At 43.1% G+C, this 22,002-nt stretch overlaps 1 protein-coding gene across 3 annotated transcripts in view; it reads left to right on the forward strand.

Annotated features, from left to right (window-relative positions):
• Positions 1–22,002, forward strand: part of LOC121185668 (vacuolar protein sorting-associated protein 13B-like) — a 362,080-nt gene that overhangs the window by 240,226 nt on the left and 99,852 nt on the right. For all 3 annotated transcript variants that reach the window (XM_041043972.1, XM_041043973.1, XM_041043971.1), the window contains exons 39-45: positions 6,107–6,309; positions 7,602–7,818; positions 9,759–9,943; positions 17,476–17,672; positions 19,385–19,566; positions 19,942–20,162; positions 20,286–20,417. In XM_041043972.1, the coding sequence (XP_040899906.1) occupies positions 6,107–6,309; positions 7,602–7,818; positions 9,759–9,943; positions 17,476–17,672; positions 19,385–19,566; positions 19,942–20,162; positions 20,286–20,417 (1,337 nt within the window). The remainder of the gene's footprint in view (positions 1–6,106; positions 6,310–7,601; positions 7,819–9,758; positions 9,944–17,475; positions 17,673–19,384; positions 19,567–19,941; positions 20,163–20,285; positions 20,418–22,002) is intronic.

Raw genomic sequence — 22,002 nt, forward strand, 5'->3', positions numbered from 1 at the left:
TCTTTCAGCTCTAGTGTAACAATACTTACTACAAGCAAAGACTTGATGGATATTAAAAGTTGCCATTTCTTCCCAATTGTTCAACAGCACATGAACAAACTGCTTGATTTAACCAAACAGGTTAGCTGACTTCTGGTTAGTTATTATGTGTAGAAAGAAGGAAAAGGGCTAAATTCAGTATGCGGTCTTAAAACCTCAATAGATTAGTCTCAGTGGAGCATTTGTGCAGTATTTTAATTGTTTCTCTAATTTCCTGCATGTGCAGGGTGTACACTCACAGAGCACTTTATCAAGAACACCGCCCAAAGTGAGCCACTGGATGATTTTTGTTTTCATTCTGAGATTTCAGAAACACTCAAACCAGCTCAATCATGTCACGGTCAAAGTCACTGAGATCACATGAGATCGGTTTTAGCCAGGTACTAAATAAATTCACCACTGAAATATACCAGAGCTAATGTGAAAATGGCAATAATACCTACACAGCATAAGGCACTGTGGCCCACCAGCACAAAACACAAGCGGCTACAAAACAGTACAAAGGTAAATGTTCAGTGGTTATAACATGACTCAGTTTGCAGGTGAAACTATCTGCGTCACCTCTTTGTCCACATCATGCTCAACTTTACCTAAATCCAGTATTGATCAGATGAACGAGGACAGTAAACGCAGAGTGAACAGTTCTAATACAGAACAAAACTATGTGCAAGCACAGTCAGAGGTCATTTAAGGCCGTATGGTTTAACTGTGTACTGAGGCTCTGCTTTAGCAACATTATTCTTCTTTATTTATTATTCTTCATTTCTTCCATTACTGAGTGCTAGTTTGCCAGGCCAATGCAACGCATAACATTAGGCTAGTCCTGCTGTTTCTTTCATTTTTCCTGCTGGGCACTGCATGTCCTACTCGCAGCATATCACACAGACACACACACACACTCACACAGATAGACACACACCACTGGATCTGCCAGAGAGAGTTATTACATTTGAAAATAACCAAAACCAAACCAAGCCTGAAGCTGTGTGAAACACGATGGCCCGAACTTGACCTAAAACCCGATAATTTGTCAGAACCCATCAGGCTTTCATTGGGTAACAGAATGGCATAAAGTGAATATTCCAGTTATGGGAATAAGATCTCTCTGTTTGACCATATCTTCATACACATATATGTAGCGTTGAATATTAAGAAATGAATCCATATCTACCATATGTAATTTGCTTATGCATTACAGCTGTCACTGAACCCATATGTAACTCATAAACACTCATCAGTTACTGTATTTGTAACGGCTTGGATGACACACATGTCCCTGCACTGTGCCATTTTGGCTGAGTGTGTCCCCTGCTACGAAACCAGTTTCCTCTAGTGTCCTATAGTGGTCTTGTGGTGAGTGAATAGTGTATTTCTGTGGTGAGTGACAGTATATTACTTCTATTACTCTTACCATCCCAGACAGTCTTCAGGGGCCTCTGCTCGTTAGGTAATGACTCCTTTAGGTTTCTTCTAATTGATACCAGTACGTCCCGGGGTATAAATCAGCCAGGCAGTGGTCAGATAACGGCTGCCAGGGAGAAACCGACACGGTAAATCAGTCTCAGATCCTATCTAATCTCAGCCAAGAGTTTGCCAGAGATGTATTTCACTTTAGGAAGATTTCCATCCACCCTGTTCCACCACCCACTTTGTTCCTCGGGTGTTATAGGTTGTACATTAGGCTGCAGAGGATGTGTGCTCGTGTGCACTGTTTTACTGTAAGGTCTACTGTGACAGCATGAGAATACCAGGTGTAAGTCAGTGTGTGAAGATCTATGATGAATCAAAGTTAGTTCCTCTCAGTAAGTGTGTGTGTGTGTGTGTGTGTGTGTGTGTGTGTGTGTGTGTGTGTGTGTGTGTGTGTGTGTGTGTGTGTATTTCATTCGCCTGGATTCATTTCATTCAGCTCCCACTGAGCCAGTTTTCTAAACCCCAAACACACGAAGTGGAGCCGCCTCAAATACCCCCAAAACAACAGCTGTTCGTTTACTCCGCAGTGTCTGTGTGCGAGCGTGTATGACTTCTCCATATGGGACAACTGTATAATTAACAGTGGCATAACACAATATACTTATTCATCTCCACACCATGCTAAAATGCATGTGGACAAGCCACAGTGCTTCTGGGAGAATTTTTTTTGGACAGATGAAACCAAATTTGAGATTTCTGGTAAGTCACATCAGCTCTATGTTCACAGAAGGAAAAAAAAATGAAGCTTTCAGAGTAAAGTACACCATCTCCACTGTGAGGAGGCTCAGTTAGGATATGGGGTATGCCTTGAATCTGTGCAGGACACAATGAAATCAGAAGATTATCAAGGAGCAAAACATACTGTCCATTGTCAGAGCTCTGTCTCAGTCACAGGTCGTGTCCCCTGCAACGGGAGAATGACCCAAAACTTACATCCTAAAGCACCATTTTATTTCTTTTGTTATTTAAAACGATGAGCTCCATTGAAAATCAAAAGCCACTCGTCTGTTCTAAATATGGAACAGAGAACAGTGGATGCCAGTTACTCTCAGTTTCCACTTATTTCAGAGAAAATTGTGGTTTTTCATTTTTTAAGTGGAATTGTACCAGCACTTTTGGCCACATCTGTGTGTATAAAATGAAGGCACATAGATAGTGCCTGCCTCATGCTCCAGTACTTTCCCAGTTTGATTTTTTTTTTTTCCTTAACATTCCTTCCACTCCTTCCTGCTAATAACAGCACTTCACAGCTCAGCAGTGTAATGTCTTTGGGCTGTCTGCTGACACATCTCTGGAGACAAACCTACAAAGCAATAATATGGTCATTCAGAGCAAAAGCAGGGATGGAGAGAGGATGGAGAAATGTGCCTGTGACTATTATTCAGCCTGGATGGAAGAATGGAGTTAGGGATGAAGAAAGAAAGGGATTCCCCCTCGTTAAAACCACTCCCAATTAGGGTGATTTTTGGGAGTGCTGGCTCCTGCTTCTGGCTTTAACACCAGGATGCTGCGGTCAACTGGGCTTTAAATGACGCGTGGTGAGACAGGACAGAATGCTTTGATACACATTGTGTGTGAGCGCAAATGGGTACGTGGGTGTATTTGTTTCCACTTGTTCACCTGCGTCAGATTGTACGTCTGCATATACATGTGTATGTATTCAGGCATTGGGATGTACTGTTTCTGTGCACCCTTTTACACGTGTTTGAATTAAAGGTTCTGGATTTAACATGCCAGTGTGGGAGTTCCGCCCGTGCCGTCTAATAAATCCTAGCCATGAAAATAAACCTGATGTCCGTAGTTCAGTGAGTAATATCTAACAGCCCTCTCTCTGCACTTTAACACCAGAAGATGTTAGCAGGTAAACTGCCAACTTGTACCAACAATGGCTTTCCTGAGAGAGATGAGTCATCACAGTGTAATATTTCCCCCAGAATGATTTATACTAGAGACGCCCTCTTTCATTGGACCCCCCCCCCCCCCCCCCCCCCATTGTGTTATTGGGCTCTTATGTTGAATAAGTTGTTTTTAGTCAGTTTACCGAGTCTGAAAACATGTGATTGCTCTTATGTGTCATATCTTCATCTAATAGGTCTTTCTGTCTCTCACCACCTCTGCTTTTGTCTCTCCCTCCCTCCATGTCTGTATCTATTGTCTCCTCATTTATCACCTCTTCCCCCACTCCCTTCATATTTCCATCACTCCTTCAAACCCCACATATCAGGCTTTACCCCAAGTGAAACCCAAGCCCAGAGTAGTCAGGACTGAGATATAAATAAGGGAACATTTTTTGAAATATAAAAATCCCTCTGTTCTTCCAATCAGAACACCGTGGACTTGCCCTGTGGTATTTGTCCAAATGGACCTGGTGTGTCAGGCATACAGTTTTCCATCCACAGGAAATCACACTGTGTTATATGTAGAGTTCTTAAAGGACAAGCTTAACCATTCATTTACTGATATCCTGCAGTGTGGCTTCTTGGTGTTAATTTTCAGTTTGACAGATGATTTTGGTTTGCTCCTCACTATTGTGCTGTTATTATTGTTGTTGTTTTAAAAGTGACAGTCCAGCATGCTAACTTTTCAACAGTCTTTTTTCTGTTCTACTGTTAAAATTTTTAAAGCCATACAATGAAATGATTGGAACTATAATACATAACTTCTAGCTAGGGACTGAAACAGGTGTGCTGCTGCTGCTTTCTTTTGCTTTTTCAGACTCTCAGCCAAGCAGGCAGGAGTGAGAATTTCTAAAAGGCATGTTTAAAGAACCACTTCTCAGGGTACTATTAGTCATCCAGGGCTGAGGTTTCCAAATGGGCTGCTGCGGCTGTAGCTTTAACTGACCAGATCAGCCCTCCCATGTCAACGACTAGTAGAAGGGGTTTCAGTTTCACTGATTTATGGGAGCGAAAGGACAAGTTCAGGACAGTCTGTGATGACAGTGGCACATCTCTGTTTTAATGGAAAGGACGGATCATGCTTTAAACTTTCCTTATTAAATTGGGGTTTTTGCTACTTTTGGTTCTCTCAGGATGAGTGGGCGTTTGGCTCTGCTGTCTGAATTCCATCAGGGTTTTCTCACCGTCATCATGCCTGCTAAAGCTTTTAGTTTCCCAAATCACACAAACGCTAACTTTGAACTTGAAACAACATGGATTCAAACTAACCATGACCCCAAATCACTTCTGTTCGAGGAGAGAAACGGGAGTCACACCAGTTCGTCTTATTAACTGATTGTTGTACGTTGTATGTTATTAGCTGCTGATTAAATATTGCTAAAGGGGAAAAATCCTGCTTTCCTCTTTCAAAGAGGCTGCTTTGACATCACACTGTTAGCCCTGAGTTTCTTTCCACTTAAACAAGTGAGTAAATATTACATAAAAATACAGAATTTGGTTGCGATATTTAACCAATCATAGAATTTTGTGCTGTTATGAAGGGATACTGCTGAGGAGACTTCTCCTCAGCAGTGGATAAGTTGTCTGTACTGGTTTATCTACAGTCAAGCACACTGCCATTTAAACATTTTTTCACCGTCATCTCTAAGAGCTGAGATGACACTGGTCAACTCTACATACTGCAACAAAGGTGGGTACATTTTCCTTCTTTGTTGTTTGGGGACTGAAGTTATAAGAAGTTCATGTGGACCATTTGTATTTAGTTTTTTTCAGACTGGCAGACTGCACCAACAGAAATCAGTTGCCCTGTCTCACAGGGACTTCCTCTTATTTTTTGGGGATGGTGCGTCCAACTTTAAGAGACTCTCTGAGTAACTTTATTTCATTACACTGTTAATATTGAGTGATTGGAGTCAGAAAATGCAAACAAATCACTTTTTCGCGAGTAAAATGAAAATACTACTTCAAAATGATAACTGGCAATATTATCATTTCTTTCAGGTCTTTCACAGTTGATGATAAGAATTCCTTCAGACACGTTACTGTTGAAGACCTCTGCTGGTGTGGAGCCAAAAGAACGGTTTCTTCCAATCAGAACGCCACAGACATGTAGGACCTCTAACTTTCAAAAGCAGGGGTCACCTTGGAAGGCAGTGTTGTCAGGGAAGAACTGACAGCAGTTGTACTTACTGTTTCATCCACTTTATGAACTGCACCTGCTGCACATGAAAAACATTTTAACTTTATTCAGCAGGTGCTGCTGAACCTGGGCAGAAGTGAGTTGAAACCTAAAATTCAAAGTCTACAAAATAGTCCTCTAAGTTTGAATATTTTGTGTGTGTTTTATATGTTATTTTCAATAAAAAATTTTGATAAATGTACCGTGTTGTGTGTTTGTTATTAAACAGGACATATTTTGAGTACATACAGTGAAGTCAACTTGTCAGTGCCTGACTGTTGTAATTGAGCTTAGTACAAACACACAAGCGTTCGTGCAACTGAATTATTATAAATGATCATAAATTAGGGCCTTCTGCTACTTTATCCACAAATTATTTTGTACATAAGATGTCAGCGAGACATTCTGTGTCATCATAATCCAGATGTTTTTTTGACACATCATTTACCTTCTGTTTTCCCTCTGGAGTCCCACCCTGTTCTCTGCATGCCAATCATTTCTGCTTCTTCTGTCTTCCTAGATGCAGTTCAAGCTTCCTCTGTGCTGCTGGAGCTGCAGGATGTGTTGGTGAGGACAGGGCTAAAGGACCGGAGCCATCTCCTGCTGGGGCCGTTCTCCTGCACCACCTCCCTGGAGGCTCGGTGGTGTCGGCACAGCGGCAGCCCTGGACCTGAAAGCGGCCCCCCTAAACTGCTGCTGGACCTGAAGGGAGGCCTGCTACAGGTTTGCCTATGTCATCAGTTCAACATCCTCAATCATATAATTTATCAAGCAGCACAGCTACGGTTTTTAGAGGTCAGGGTCAGATCATCGCCTCTGCACCTGGTTGGAATTGAGTGTCTTGCTCAAGGACACTTAACCTCGAGGGTTTGAGTGAGAGGCGATGCTATCACCTTCTAAAATATCACCTCTGCTTTTCAAATGAATCCTTACAATATTCATAAACTGGCACCCACAGACGCAGCTCATCACACTCCTAACACTCTTCTTAAATCTGCTTTCCTGCCGTGGCTTCTGTCCTCTGTGCAGCTGAAGTGATGACAGTAGGAACTGCATGCTGTAATTCCAGTGTAGATTAGAGTCACATCTGCTGGTTAAGTGGTGGAATATTATAGAGCTATTTTGGGGGGTGGAGCGGGGGTTATATCTTATGTGTGCCTTTTTTCCTGAGAAAAGTTACATAACTGAAAATGTGACTAACTGAACACATTATTACTAATGTATTATTCCACATTACTTCTTCAGGGGTAACCCCCTGGCCCTCCCCTGTTTTGAATGTTTCCTTAATGCTTTTATTGCGTGTCCATGAACAGAAACATCACTTGCAACTCAACACTTAATACGTAATCATACGTTTCCCTTTGCAAATATTGGCGTTTGTGGTGTTTTAATCAAGTGCCGTACAAAACCACCGGAATTCCCTCCGATTCCTTCTTCTCATGCTTTCTTTCCAAAAACTTGAAGAAAAAAAAAAAGAAAATCCCAAAATTTTCCTGTTTTTAGAGTTTAGTCATAACCCTCCCTTGCGAGCTAGTGAGTAGCGGGCAAACAGGCAGGCAGCTCCATGTGTGAAGAGTTTTTGACTCAGAGATTCCTGGTCCTTAGTCCAAACCCCAGACAGACCCGCTTTGATGGAGCATAGGAAGGGGAATGCCACGGGTAAGTACGGAGGATGTAAGGTTATGTTAGGTAATGTTAGTAAGGATGTGAAGGGGTGATGATGAGGGTAACCCTGACTGCTTCACTTCCTGTTTTGGAAAAGAAAGCTGAATAATTGTTGACACAGGTATTTATGCATCAGCTGTGAGTCTGTGTCACTGTCTAGATTTTTTCTTTTCACTGTCTGTTTTTTTTTTACTTTCTTTCTTTACTTCCATATATCTCTCCTTCTTTAATTCCTACATCTTGTCCTTGCTCTTACATCCCCGTTCTCCTCTGTCTCCCCTCGTTTCCCCGTCCCACGCTCTTTACTCGCCGTCCCATCCCGTCCATCTTACCCTCTCTTGTTTCCACAGGTCTTTTGGGGCCAAGAACATCTGAACTGCCTGAAGCTGGTGGAGGAGCACCTGCAGGCGTACCTTCAGCTCCAGAAAGGAGATTCAGCTGATAGCTTTGCCAAGGGCAAGCCCAGCCACACCCAGCCACCTTCCTCCCCAGGCCCTCCCTCTCCTCGGACAGAGCACAGCTCAGATGACTTGCGCACAGGGCATTTTCACTACATCCAGGACTCAGGTGAATGTTTATACAGAGCATGCAGAGATGACATGTGGCTCATAGTGTATATATCTATACCAGGCTTAGATCCAGGTAAAACATTGCTTACAAGGCTTTAAATCCTGTTTAAATTGACACATTGAACTGTTAATTTCACAGAAGAGCCTCTAGATGTTAATCAGTAGTCCAAACTCCCAGAGACTGGGTGCTTGTGGTGGTTGCTTTATTAGCTGGCGTTCGTATCTGTAATTGCAAACAGACTAAATTGCTTTTTAAAGATATTTATCCAAGACTCAGTGTAAAAGGATGTTACTAAGACATCAGTTTTCCTGCTCATTGTCTTTAATTTTACAAGGTTTTCAGTATGGATGGAACAGTGGTAAACACTGGTCTCTGAATGCATAGGATGAACATCATTCATAAAGTCAAAAAAAAGCTTTGTGACAAAGTGAGATGTCACTTAAGATACACACAGGCTTAAATCAGAGTGAGATCAAAGCCCTCTGTGGAAAGAAGTTTCATCGGACATGTCTGCCTGGTTCCACTCTCAGTAACATGCTGTTTATTCACCCTCTTTGTGCTTTGTGTGTTCTGTCCTCCACGTGCACATACACACACACACACACACACACACACACACACACACACACACACACACACACACACACACACACACACACACACACAGCAACATTATACACAGAGGATCAAACTTCTCTCTGGCTGTAGACCAGCCGTCCACTCTGTCAGCTGTGGTTGAGTCTTTGTTTGTTGCACCCTTCCACTGGTCTTTGATGCATTTACTATGCTGACTGAAGCAGGAGAATGTACAGTAGTGAACTAGAACAGAGGGGACAATCTGTCTGCAACATGTTGTCAGCAGCCAAGGAGGACAGGCCCCGGACTACAGAGAACAGTGAGTGGCCCCTTGGGGGCCTGACACAGGGAGAGATGGTCAATAGGAGTAGATGAAAGATGGATGACGAGAAGGGTGGAAGGACTCTCTGTCTCTGTCTCTCACTTTCTCTGAGTTCAAGCAAATGCAAACGAAAGCAAAACCTCATGAAAGTGTCTGGGATTTTTTTTCCTCCACTCTTCTGCAAAAGAACAATACACTGTCCACCTTCAAGTGGGCAGCTCACTGCTTCACACAGAGGGTAAAATCAGCCGCAGACAGATTTGGCTGGCCCTTGAAATGTGTTTTCTGCAAAGAGAGTCTCAGTGTTTGTGCCCCCAGGGGCCAAACAAAGCAGCAGTTCTCTGCTTCGCTGTTTTTTTTAAATAAACATTTTTCCAAAGGACTTGAATCACAAACAGCAGCCACGACTTAAGTCAAACATCACTCAGAAGTTTAGATCCAGTGTTATCCAGCTGTTGCAGGTGCAAGGCATGGTTCAATCAATGGTTGTTTAGTCAATAGCAAAAATGTTTACTCAGCCACTTTGTTTACATATGGCTTCTTACGCATGTAAACTTTCTGAAAGCGTGGAAACATCCACAGTCCTCTTTGAGGAGATGTTGTTGTTTTGGGGGGTTCGGATTCCATAGTAGAAATAACCATAAAAACATCACAGCACCAAAGATGTGAGCAAGTCAAAAATAGGTCTTTTGCCGCAAAAGGTGAATTTTCACAATGTGAAAAGAATTTTTTGTCAACCTCTGTGTTTTTCTTTCTTTCATAAGCACCTGAAAATATTCCAGGAGGCCAGTAAAGACTTTAAACAGGCTCTGTGATGGAATTTTATGTGGTGAGGGGGTTTATACTGCATCACAGTAAACTAGTAATCTGCTGTATCTTAAAAGAGCAAATCCTTCCAAATTCCTTCCAGTTCATCCTCTGCTTTGATCTGTTCCAGTCTTATATCATGGTTTATCTTTTGATTTTATGTCTTCCTATAAAGCACAGTGTTGGCCTTTCTAAGTGAAGATATTCTGATATTATTATTAATTCATTGCAGGGTCTCAGAAATTGCCAGGACCCCATGAGGTGGTGTTTTACAGCGAGACAGAGGACAGCCCGGGGGTGATGCTGTGGAGATACCCCGAACCCCGTGTCCTGACCTTCGTCAGGATAACACCTGTTCCTTTCAACACCACGGAGGACCCTGAGATCAGCACGGCCGACCTGGGGGACGTCCTGCAGGTAGAAATGGACACACGTGCTGCTTTTCTCAATTAGAAAAAAATCTTAACTTGTTATATTCCCAACACATACCATAGCTAGTGGTCAAGCAAAGAGTGGTAATGTGTTAAGCAACCGTATGTTTCAGTTCATTGCGTCACTTGTATCAGCACTTGTAGTCATCGGCTGCAAAGAAGAGGGTGAAAGAGGCGTGAAATGAGAAGAGAGTCCGCACATCTCACTCACTGCTCCCTGCCTAACATCACCTGCAATGAAAGAGAAATAAACTGTCTTAGAGCTGGGCTATGTGCCATTATGATTCCCATGACATGAGTCATGAGAACTCCCAAACCCTGCAAGTTATTGAATGACAGAGACCCCTGCTGTTCCTCCAAACATGTAATACATGATCAGGCAGCTGTGGAAGTCATTCTGCATGCTCTGGTGTGAATAGCCAGGTGTCTCCAACCCCAGATGAGGTTATATTTTGGCAGGCTGTAGCAGCTACCGAGTCTTCAGGGCCTTGCTGGGGGACAGGACATCCCACTTTTCCTTCTATCAGTCATCCCCCGCCTTTCTCTCTCCTGCCTTTCTTTCCAGCTTATCATCCTCGAAGGCGAGCCGGGTCCCAAATCACGTTCTCTCACATTCTTCTCAATATGCTTACCTTTTTCCTGGAGTTAAACCCATGCATGTTTCTGAACAAACAAACTGTTCTGTTCCTGCTCAGTTTCACAGCTTGTATTAGCTGTGTTTATTCAGAAATTATTTGAATGATGTCCATTATTATTATGGTTTTAAATTAAATTTTATGTATGAGAAGTAAACTGGATTAGTCAAACGTAAACAAAGCAAGGGTCAAACAATTGTTTTGTAAAACATGCCTCATTCATAATGAAATACAGTATTTATCACAAATGTTATTATCTTGAAATTAATGGCAGTGACCAGTTTGATTACATTCCCAGCCCGTTCATCAGGACTTTTTAATCACATTTTTTAAACCTCAGGGTTGGATTCCCTTTCTTTCTTTGCCTTCTGCTTCTTTCCTCCATCTGCAGCAGAAGTTTCTCATCTTTCCATATCCTCCCTTTATCTCTCAGATTCTTTCCTGGACTCCCACAATCATTGCACCTACAGTACAGATGTTTTCTTCTGTCTGTTTATGTGTGCCGGCCCGGGAGAGGCAAGATATTGGAAGGTTCTGCAGATGTCTGACTTCCCGGCGAGGCCCCACAGCTGTAAAGACTGTAATGAGCAAAACTCCAAAGCCTCTAGCTGATTGGCTGCATATTGAGTTACAGCAGAGAACAGATAGAGCTGATGTGTGTAGAGGAGGGTAAAGGCTAGAGGAAGAGGCAGTGATAGACAGAGTGGAGATAGGGAGAGGCTGGTTAATGGGAGGAGAGTGACAGGAAGGAAGAGTGGGAAGAGGGAGAGTTAAACAGAGATGAAGTGAGAGTATGGTCAGTGTGTGTGTATGTGCGCACACGCTCGTGTCAAAACAGATGCCTGCAACTACAGACCTATTCTTATCTGCATGAATGTGTATTGCACAGCGGGAGATGTGGAACCAGCAGTTGATGAACATGTGGTTTCCACATCTTCCACTCCTACTGTCATCTGGCATGGTCCTGTCTCTTCTGACAAATCTGTTAAAAGGAATCGGGTGATGGGTCTTCTACAGGGAAGTGGTGAAAAGAGAGCAGCTAGGAAAATTGTCCATACACTTGTGCAACATTAGTTAGCATCTATTTCAAAGAGAAATGCAGCTTAAACTCATAGGAACCGTTGTGGAAGCCATTTGTGAGAAACATCAGGAGTGAGACTCCTGATTCTGCTGCTTGTGTTTCTGTGATGTCCATGTAAACATTCTGACCAATGGGACACTTGGACGGCTACAGCAGTGGGCACGTTTCACAAAGGTACTGTCAGTAACATTAATGAAAAACATCACTTACAAAGTGTATATGTTTAAGTGGTTTAAAGCCATTGTTGAAAGCTGCTCTGATGCATTTTGTCAACACTGCTAAAAACAGTATCATGTATCATGGACTTTTTGAAAGAAGTGATTGTAAAGTAATTATGAGACATTGGATCCATGCGCTGATACGTTACACGGTCTCTACTTACCTCATATTTTTGTCCAAACACTCACATAGCATTAAGCCAGTTGTGAGCGAGGGAAGGGGTTGGATTTGTGGGGGTTACTTTAACCGGAGCTCTTGGTCATCAGCCGAAGTCATTGTGATCCCAGATTTAATTGATCTCAGCCTCCGTGAGACAATGATTATGCTTTCCTTTCTACAAAACTTCAAAAGTCGGAGTTAATTCATTTCTTATTTCTCCCAAGACCAGAGAGTCAGTCCAGCTACAGAGAACGGAAATGCAGCCATAAAAATCCAAAAAACGAGTAATGGCTCAGTTTCTGTTCCAAAGGAATTTCATTTACTTTACATCAAGACTGTGCAGAGAGCGAGAGAGAGAGAGAGAGAGAGAGAGAGGGAGAGAGAGAGCGGGGAACAGAAAGAAGGCAGTTATAATTTCTCAGGCCTCTAAAATTACCATGTGGCCACGCAGAGATGGAGGCTGATAGATTTTGAGAAATGGAAAGTGAGAGGCATAGGGAAAGAAAAAGAAATAAGGAGAAAAGAGAGAGTGATATTTAGTGTTGAGCTGTCTTGTCATTTGTCACGATCATTTAGGCGGTAATGTTTTTCCAGTTTAGGGCTGGTGGAGGCAGGTGGAGGGCGAAAAAGATTTCAGATGAACAAAGTAAAAGTGGGTCTTCTCCACATTTTCTCCTTTCCCTCATTCTGTCCCTCCTCCTCCTTTCTTCTCTCTCCTTTTTTTCCTTTTGTTGCACTCCCCCTTTCTCTGTTCCTTTGCTCCTTCTCTTCAGCGAAGTGCGCTGACTAGATGAAGTGAGGGGGGGGGGGGGGGGTTGCTCGTCCCCAGAGCATATCATATTAACATTTTATAAAATCAAGATTTCCTGCATTTAAATAGTTGTGGTTTCCCAACTGGTTCCAGTATCTCAGAGGGGGAATTCAAACTTCCTTCCATTACTCTAAGTCAAATTGCTGCCTGCACTGTTTTCACATACAGTAGAATGGGAGTGTCAGAGTGATGGGAGGGCAGCAGAATAAGTGACAGATTCCTGACGAGGCATCCACAGGCTCCCACCTGTAGAGGGCTCAAGTGATGAAGGGATCGAAGGAGAGAGGAAGGTGACTCATTCGTACTCTCTTACCGCCGTGTGGTCCAGTTCTCTGAATCATAAGCAGGTGTCCTTACTGCTCTTTTTCCATTCCTCTCGCTCGTCTTCCCCTCCTTCTGCCTCTCTGTGGGGTTCTGAATCCTGAGAAACAGGGAGTAAACACAGGAGCTATGATTCAGCCTGACCCCAGCTCAGGGGGAGCAGGAGGAGGAGATTCTCTATGTTAAAGCACAGAACAACAACTTGAGTTCAGCCTCAGCGTATAGTAAAGCAAGTCTAACGCATTCTATCCTAATGCATATTCACGTCTGCCTTTCACCCACACTAGCTTTTCTCAATATACAAATGTTTAAATTTGATCTTCCGCTTGCTTTTTGAGGCAGTTGCCCAAATTGCACAGACTTTTTCAGACAAACATCACACCATCTGGTCCCCTGCTGTTGCTTTCGTGCATGGCACTGTGGGATAGCCTTTCATGTCCCAGAAGGGCTCTCTGTACTGCCATCATGGCCCTGCTGGCCTGCGACCGATATCATAAAAGCTCTGTGGCCTGAGATGAACCAGCAACCTTCAGCCATAACAACTGCTCCAGCTGTTGTTTCTGTCATTGTTGTTATTATGAGAAACACAGGTCCGCCATCAGCTTCACATCCACAGCGCACCCCTTTTTACTGATGCACACTTTTTCTCCAATTAGTAGAAATATGCAGCCTTTGGTTGGGAGTCAGAACCACTGGGGAGTCAGTGGGGTATTTCACTTCAGAGCGACACACTGAACCAGAAAGCGCAAAGGTGTATTTTAGCCAAGATAACTATTATTTTAGCGGGACAACACTCAAGCAGACCTGTATTAGTCACAGCTAATGCACTATAAAAATAAAAGACTGTCCATGTGGTTAATTTGATCTGGAGTTCTTACACCTCATCCACCAAAACTCCAGTCCCTCTTTAAAAGTTTGGCATTACAGAGGAAACAAAAAAAAGAAAAAAAAAAAAAAAGCTGAGCGCAGAGATTTCAGCATGGGCTTATTCTTGATTTTCCACACTGATTAATGTTAACGTATATTAGCCCCACCTGAGACAGCATAGCAGGAGTCATTTTCAGAACAATTTTCATTACATCTCCTGAGTAAACATTTGCTCAAGTTGATGTCAGTTCAATTTGTCTGCTGGCTGATAAGAAGTAGCTAGCAGTGGAAATTTTTGGACATATAGGCATCAGTGAAATAACAGAAGACCTAATGGCAGTGTTGATATTGTTAATAAAAGTAATGGCAGACAAGGCTGTGGATGTCAACAGCCGCAGCCTCAGGAGGAGCTCAGGGAGTCTTCAGTTGCAGAGACATATTTGAACTTTAGTGGTGATCACACCTGGGTTGATTGTGGAAATTGAAATCCGTTCTGAATGTTGTGTATTTGCTTTAGCTTGCCTGCTTTTACTCAGTATTTTTAGACACTGTGATTGGCCAATTACTCCCAGAAATGTATATCCATGCTGAGTGGTAGTTTGGCAGAAACAGGTGGGTGACAGGGATGGAAATCAGATCTGGACGTACACAATGCTTCACAATTTGTAAATAGTTTTGAATATTTAAACTACGTGAAAAGTCCTCAGCTTAGCTTTCCAGGTAATTTCAACAACCTCCAAAATGGAACCTTGACTCAAAAATTAAGATAGCATTTAAGATAACCCCGCAGCAGATATTTTACCCTGAAGTCGAGCTGCCAGGCAAACCTTGTTGAGAGCGCTTGAGGAAAACACAGATTGGGCCCATCCAGCCAAGGGAATGTCAGCTATTCAGGGTTACACATTGTTTATCAGATAAGGTACACACGCACAATCAGGCAGCGGAAACTGACACTGCCCAGACTGTATCATGCACTTGCATACATATGCACACCTGTGTATACACATATGTATACACGCATATTGTCTTTCATATGTGCAATTACACATAGTCATCCTCTTGAGCACATATATACAATACATCTGACATATACACAGGTCCCCTCTCCTCCCAAAAGCCAGCGCCAGACGTCCAACTCAGCTTAGCTAAAACATTTATTACATTTCTTTTTTTTTTTTTTTTCCATCATCCCTGCAACATTTGTTGAACTGGTAATTGATTTCATCTCTACTCTCCTCCAAGGCCAGGACCGCAAGTCAAAAGGAACATGACGCAAATTCAACCATGCAAATGTATTCCACTGTACCATATATGTACCTCACATATTCATTTCTGAATGCTGTCATGTGTATAGAATATCACAGGTGAAAAAAGAAAAAAAAAAACATGCCTTGTGTTTTAGCTGTGCAGTTCTGGGAATTCTCTGTGGAGACTGAGTTTCCTCTTCGGTGGCTCAGTGTTGGGGTTGCGGGTGCACAACTCTGTCAGGTACAATTATGAGAAGTTGATTCCAGGAAAACCTGTGTGGCATTACATACATGATGTAAGCTACGGTTACTTCATCCATCAGCCCCACACATATGGATGTACGGACACATACTCACGGTCTTTGTGCACAGTGCTCTCTCCTCAAGTATGTGTACACACCAACTTGTTGACAGTTTTGTGAGTTTGGTAAGTGTCCAGGGAGCTCCGTACCTCTGCTTAACTATTAGATTGTCACAGACACATGTGCACACACGCACGTGCACACACATACTCGTGTCTTACCGCCTGGTATCCTTCAGGTGTGCTCCTGAGAGCGCCCTGCCACTACTGATCCATCAGGAGCTGAGTTCTGGAGGTGGTCGAGGGAACCTGAGCACCTGGTTTAGTTCACACAGGAGCACCAGACACATTTATGCTAATTTTGGAGCCCTACCAGTCATCACATAATGTGAGAACACTCACATAACCTGATTGTTATTCAGCGTGAGAAACAGCTCCAGGACTTCAATGTTAATGGCTGTCTTGTAGCATGGAGTTGCCGGGTGTTTAGTTATGCTGTGGTCATGCAGTGTTGTTATGGAGAGTTGTCGTCTCACTGCGTTGGTGGTCTGCGGTCGGAGTGTTGTCGTTTTTTCCGACTAGACGAGAAATTAAAGTTTGATTTGTCTGAAGTGAATAAAATTCAAGGTTGTAGCACAGACACCGTGAAAAATCACTTGCTCACTCCTTCTCCAAGCCAGGGATTCCCTGTGTCATAAAGGAGTCAGTAAAGTGTCAGTGCCTGATGATTAGCAGACCACTGCGGTTGCTTAATACTTTATGTGTAACTAGGGGATCCACAGGACTAAAGTAGTACCTGTTGTGCAATAACAAAGCTTTACAGTAATCCTGCAGCAGATGAGTAATCAGGGTTACAGCATTAAGGTTCCAGTCCAAACAGACCATTGTAACCAATGTTCTGTTTGGACTGGAACCTTAAGTTTAAGAGATGAACAACTGTGAAATACAGCAGTAAGATATCCACCAGTGCCCATCTGAAGGGGAAGCTAAGTGCGGGATGTAAAACACATATGCTGTCATCTGATGGAGGCTAAATGAAAGGGATATCTCCAGGGATCCAGTGATAGAAGACAGTATCATTTCTACAGCAAAACCGTACATAAAAAGGTCCTCTGGCATCTTACTGATGGGGATTCAGATACATTCAGCAGCACCAATGACCATTTGAGTTAGTGTTTCAGTAGAAAACGTGTTTCAGTCGTTGCAGAGCTCAGTGTCACCTTATAAGGCAACACAGAGCGATGTAACAAAGCACCATGGTTATGCAGCGGATCTGGGGCCTCGTGAAGTCATCAAGGAAAGTCACATTCCCTCCGAGCTCTCAGCTATCTCTGATCATTATGATCTGTGCTCAGTGGTTGTCAGCAGATAAAAGCTGTACTGCAAAAGCAGGAATTTAGTCATTATTGAGTCGTGAGCAGAGCTGTGCACTTCGAGGAGAAAGTTTGTGTGACCTGCAGGTCTGTCCCAATGCTGCCTGTACAAGAATGAAGCCACCACACCTGTTTAACACTTTGCTGTTTGATGAATTTCTTTGCGTCCAGAAGCTTTTGTAGTACAAGGATCAGCTGTTATGTCTTTGACAGTGTCCATCATACCTGCTATGTTATGATTAAGTAATTCCGGGAACGTAAGGAAGCTTTTATCTTTTTATCTTTAGAGCATTGTAAAAAAGTAATTTTTGCAATTTGTAATTTAGCGTTATTTTTAATTGTGTTGTACCCCAAGGAAATCAGTCAGTCTCTTTCTCATGGAGTCAGCAGGGTAGTCGTTTGTTTTAAGAGGAATCAAGAGCATGTATAAAAAAAAAAAATACTAGATAAAAAACATATTTGGAGGTTATGTATGTAAGATTTCTACTGTGTCTTTCCCTCTAGGTACCATGCAGCCTAGAATACTGGGATGAGCTCCAGCAGGCCTTTGTTCCATACCGGGAGTTCAGCCTGTCAGAGAGCAGCGCCTGCCAGCTACAGCTCCCCAGCCTCAGCCTCACCCACCAACAGAAGGAGCTGGTGGCCTCAGACCTGTGGAGGATAGTACTCAATAATAACGGAGAGGGAGGAGATGAGCAGAGGTGAGGGAATATTCTATATTTTAATCTTGTGTTATATCTTGGTGGAATCTGTGGGTGTTGTGTACGTGTCCGCACACCCGAGCTTGTATATCAGAGAGCCTGTATATGCCTACACACGGATATGTGTTTGGATCTACACTACATATGCCGTCCAGTGTGAGGGAAAGCAGAGGGAGAGGGTGCACCCAGGCCGCTCAGCACAAAGAGCTAGTAATGTGTCCCTCGCCCCACATCTGGTGTGCAGGAGCAGGGAGCGGGCTTGGAAGGCGTTCAGATTGGCCTAATGAGATTTCCCAGCACACCAAGTGCCTGTCAGGGCCCATCCGGATTCCTTCCTGCTTACCTTGAGTGTATCTAATCGAGGGGAAGCTCACGGGAAGCAAGAGGAGTAAAGCCCCCTTTGGGTTGGCCAGGCCAGTCCTGGGTTGGGCAGGGTCGAGCTGGGATGGGATGGGTTGGACTGGGCCAGCCGAGTACTGTAACACCTCAGAGAGCGTGCTTTTACTCCCTTCTTCTCGCTACCACTGCTTCCTCTCTTCATCCCTCTCATATCTCATCCGCCATCCTGTCACTTCTTCTGTGCTTCACCCATTTTTCATTTCCCTCTGTCGTTTTCTCATTCTTTCCTCATCTTAATCTGCTCCCCTCCTTTTTACTTCCTCTCGGGATTTAGGAAACTTTTAGTGGAAGAGAGTTGCCACGCCCACATTCTGTGTGGCTTAGAAAGCTCCAAAGGAGCAGAAAGGGAAGAATAAGAAAACATGTAAGAGAAGAAACAGGGGAAAAACTCCACAGAACCAGATACAGTGTAAAGCAAAATATACATCTGTGCTTCATTACAATCATACTCCAAACACTACATTTCCTTTATGTTTAAATTATTTGTCTTTTCTGATCAAAATTGATTCCACTTTCCTCAGTCGCTCGTTTCATCTGCCTTACTTTAGTTTCCACCAGAAAAATAACTTGGCTGCCGTGCCAACTGGAAGTAATGAAAATTGTCAACATATGATGCTTATCTTTTTAAGGAGCTCTCTGCTGCACCAGCATTTTTCAGGTCTTGAGCGTTTCCTGCTGGAGTTTTTCTTTTTCTTTTTTTTTTTTTTTACAGCGGATCATGGTAGCAGCAAATTACAGAGCAAATGGTCATTCACTTCAATTACCTTCCATTCACCATCATCAACCATGACATGCAATTAATGTCTATGGAGAGATTCTCCTGGAAACTGTGACAGTAATAATGTACCTAAACTCACAGGCTCGGACAGCGAAGAGGCCCCCTCTGCACTGTTGCCTCTTTTCATTCCTTTTTTTTTTTTCCTGAACAATTGTAGCGCTTGTCTCAGTGTGGATTTCTGACAAAGATGTCACACAATTTGTAACTCGCTGGGCAAGAGACAAAAGCATTCAGCTACTAATAAGAATCAGACTATTTTATTTATTTATTGAATAGAATTTTTGCGGCCATTATTCCAAAGCTGCCCCTATGGTTTTTATGTTAAAAAATACAGTTTGATAGAAAGTCAATCACCGCAAAGCTGTCAAATGCTGAATCACAGTCCTAATTTCTCTCCATTATTAATTCCATATGAAATCATTTCACTGGGTGCCTTCAGTTTATATGTCTTTCTGTATTTCTTTGAACTGTAATTTCATATTCAGATATACCTCTTCTATAAATCGACTGTCTGCTGTCTCCTTTTCCCCTCCAGTTTGGACAGCGACTGTGGGTCCCAGGTACCCTGTGATCAGCTGGTATCACCAATGGCGTTAGCAGCCTGCACCCGCGTGGACTCCTGCTTTGCACCCTGGTTTGTCTCCTCCCTGGGCGTATCCCTACAACTCGCACAGCTGGAAGTGCACCTCTGCCACCACCTAGAGCAGCTGGGTAAAGGTAGGATACAGAGCAGACAGTCTCTAAGTTTCCTCTCTGAGTTTGGAGAGTATTAGGCTTATTAAGAGGGATGGTAGCCTGACTGTTAGAGAGAGTAAGGTTCTGCCTTCTTCTCCTTATGTTGCTTTGGTGGATCATGGTAGCAGCAAATTAAAGAGCAAAGGCTCATTCACTTCACTTACCTTACATTCAACAACATCCATAGCAGTCAGTGGTGGTTAATGGTGAAGTAGTTTGAATCCTCTGTGTTGAGTTGAGAGTATTATGTTAATGAATTACACAATAATTGTAGTCAGTTGCTTTGATAGTCATGTCATGTTCTGTTATATTTAACATGCAGTCTTTAAGTGAAAATAATACGTGTCTCATCTCCAGTTCCATCCCGACAACTTCGTCCCTTCCTGCCAGACAGGAAGTTACCTCAGGAGCAGGAGTTCATGGTGATTGGTGCTCGGGAGCCGAAAGTCTTCTTGCGCCAGTGGAGCAATGGACCACGTCACTGTCAGGAGTTCAGTTTTTCCACCCAGCTGGACTGCAAGCTGCTGGAATACCGAAATGTCACACACCTTCAGCTTCTCCAGCCCTGTGTGCTGCAGGTAGAGCTCAGCTGTTTATTTAGTTCGTATGTCTGTCAGGATATTTTGGTATTTCAAGCACTGATCAAGAAATGTGACGAAAAAAAAAAGTGCATTTAGAATTTGATTTCTTGTGTGTTTCAGGGTCAGGCTGCAGCTACGTACTGCCCCCAGAACACCACACTGGACGTGAATGTGTTTGTGGACCCGGTGTTCCTCAATGTCAGCCAGTATGCCATTCACACCGTGGACACCGCCCTACACAGCTGGCAACAGGTGACAGAAAGTTCAGGCTATTGAGACTGAGAACACAATAAAGCATAAGGTCCATGAACTAGCGTGCAAAAATCAGGTGTGATCAAGACATATGAATATTCATATTACTTTCAGGGCTTGGGGAATGATGTAGCATGTTTCACCACTTAAAGCTAGTGCCAAAAGCTAAACAGATTATTTCTTACATGAAATTCTATAGAGGCAACCTCCAGGCAAGCAAAGTATTGGAGGATGACTTGTTCACTTGTACATTTAAATCGTGGGATGCATTCAGACACGCTGGGGAGCGAGGGATTTGGGCTGTTGTTTGATCGATGTTTGATATTTGGAGGCGGGGGCTAGTAAATCTGTAGAGGAAATCCTTTGAAATGTATGTACATTTAGAGAATATGCTGAAAGACGGCCTTTTGTCCCAGATGGAGTATCAGCTAAACAAACTCACAACAAAGTGGATTTTATGAGAATGGTTTTGGTTGTATGCCAGTGGTAATGCAGGATGGAACTGCCTTTCAGTTTGCTGTAAACTCTGACTAAGAGGCTACAGTGTGTCTGTACTTGGGCGTCTGTGGTCCTCGTCATCTCTCAGTTCTCAGCTCTCAGCACTGCCTCTGGTAGCCAGGATATTTGTGTGTGAAGTGATGCCCATAAAAACACGGTAAAACTTGAGTGGTTACACCTGCCAAGATTTCATCTGGCCCTTGTCCTCCACCCACTTGTCGACTGCGCACGCACACATACACACACACACGCACGCACACACACTGGCTTCTTTGGCTTTGTATGCCCTATCATGGCTCTGCTCAGCTCAGCTGTGGCTGTGCTGACTCATATATTGGCCTCTGGAGACGTGAGGTACTCTCATGGTTTTACATGCATGCAGACTCTCACTGCCAGGTGAGAGAAATAATAGCTGATGTTTTTGTAGAAACAGCTGTGGTCTTTTACCTGTGAAAAATAAAATTAAACAAGCTGTATAGAAAATTACTATAAAATGAATGTTCTGGCTGGAGGAGTAATACCTTTGTTTTCACTCAATGGCATCACTGACTCATCCAAAGGTCTTAACCGACCATGTTGGATGATGGGTCATATTTGACCCTTAGCTTCGTCATTGCATCATTTAGCACGAGCTATTGAATGTTCCCTATTTCTGCTGGTTAATTTAGCCATAAATAAGACTTTAGAGCGTCTGTGGTGTTGCAATGAAAGGTCATATTGCAGCTGTAGTGAAGTGTTTTGGACATGTTATGCACACCAGGTATCCATGGTGGGCTTTACCCAACATGCCAAGTATGATTAGTTTAGTTATTAATTGGTTTGATGCTCTTAGCCAAGGCCTTTCTGATACTGATTGGATTATATGTTTGGCTTTTTGAATTAAATCTTTGCCCAACGTCTTGAGACCCAAAATAGAGGCATACAATGCTCACACATACAAACGCACACAGAGAATACCATTCTCTACTTGTACACTACACACTCACCTCAAAAACAGATATATTCACATTTAAAACACAAACCTCCATGGGTGGATTTACATGTTCACTGGTATGGGATTGATTCACAGTATGATAAAGCCTGCTGT

Source organism: Toxotes jaculatrix, chromosome 8, assembly GCF_017976425.1.
Source record: "Toxotes jaculatrix isolate fToxJac2 chromosome 8, fToxJac2.pri, whole genome shotgun sequence".
NCBI lineage: Eukaryota > Metazoa > Chordata > Actinopteri > Toxotidae > Toxotes > Toxotes jaculatrix.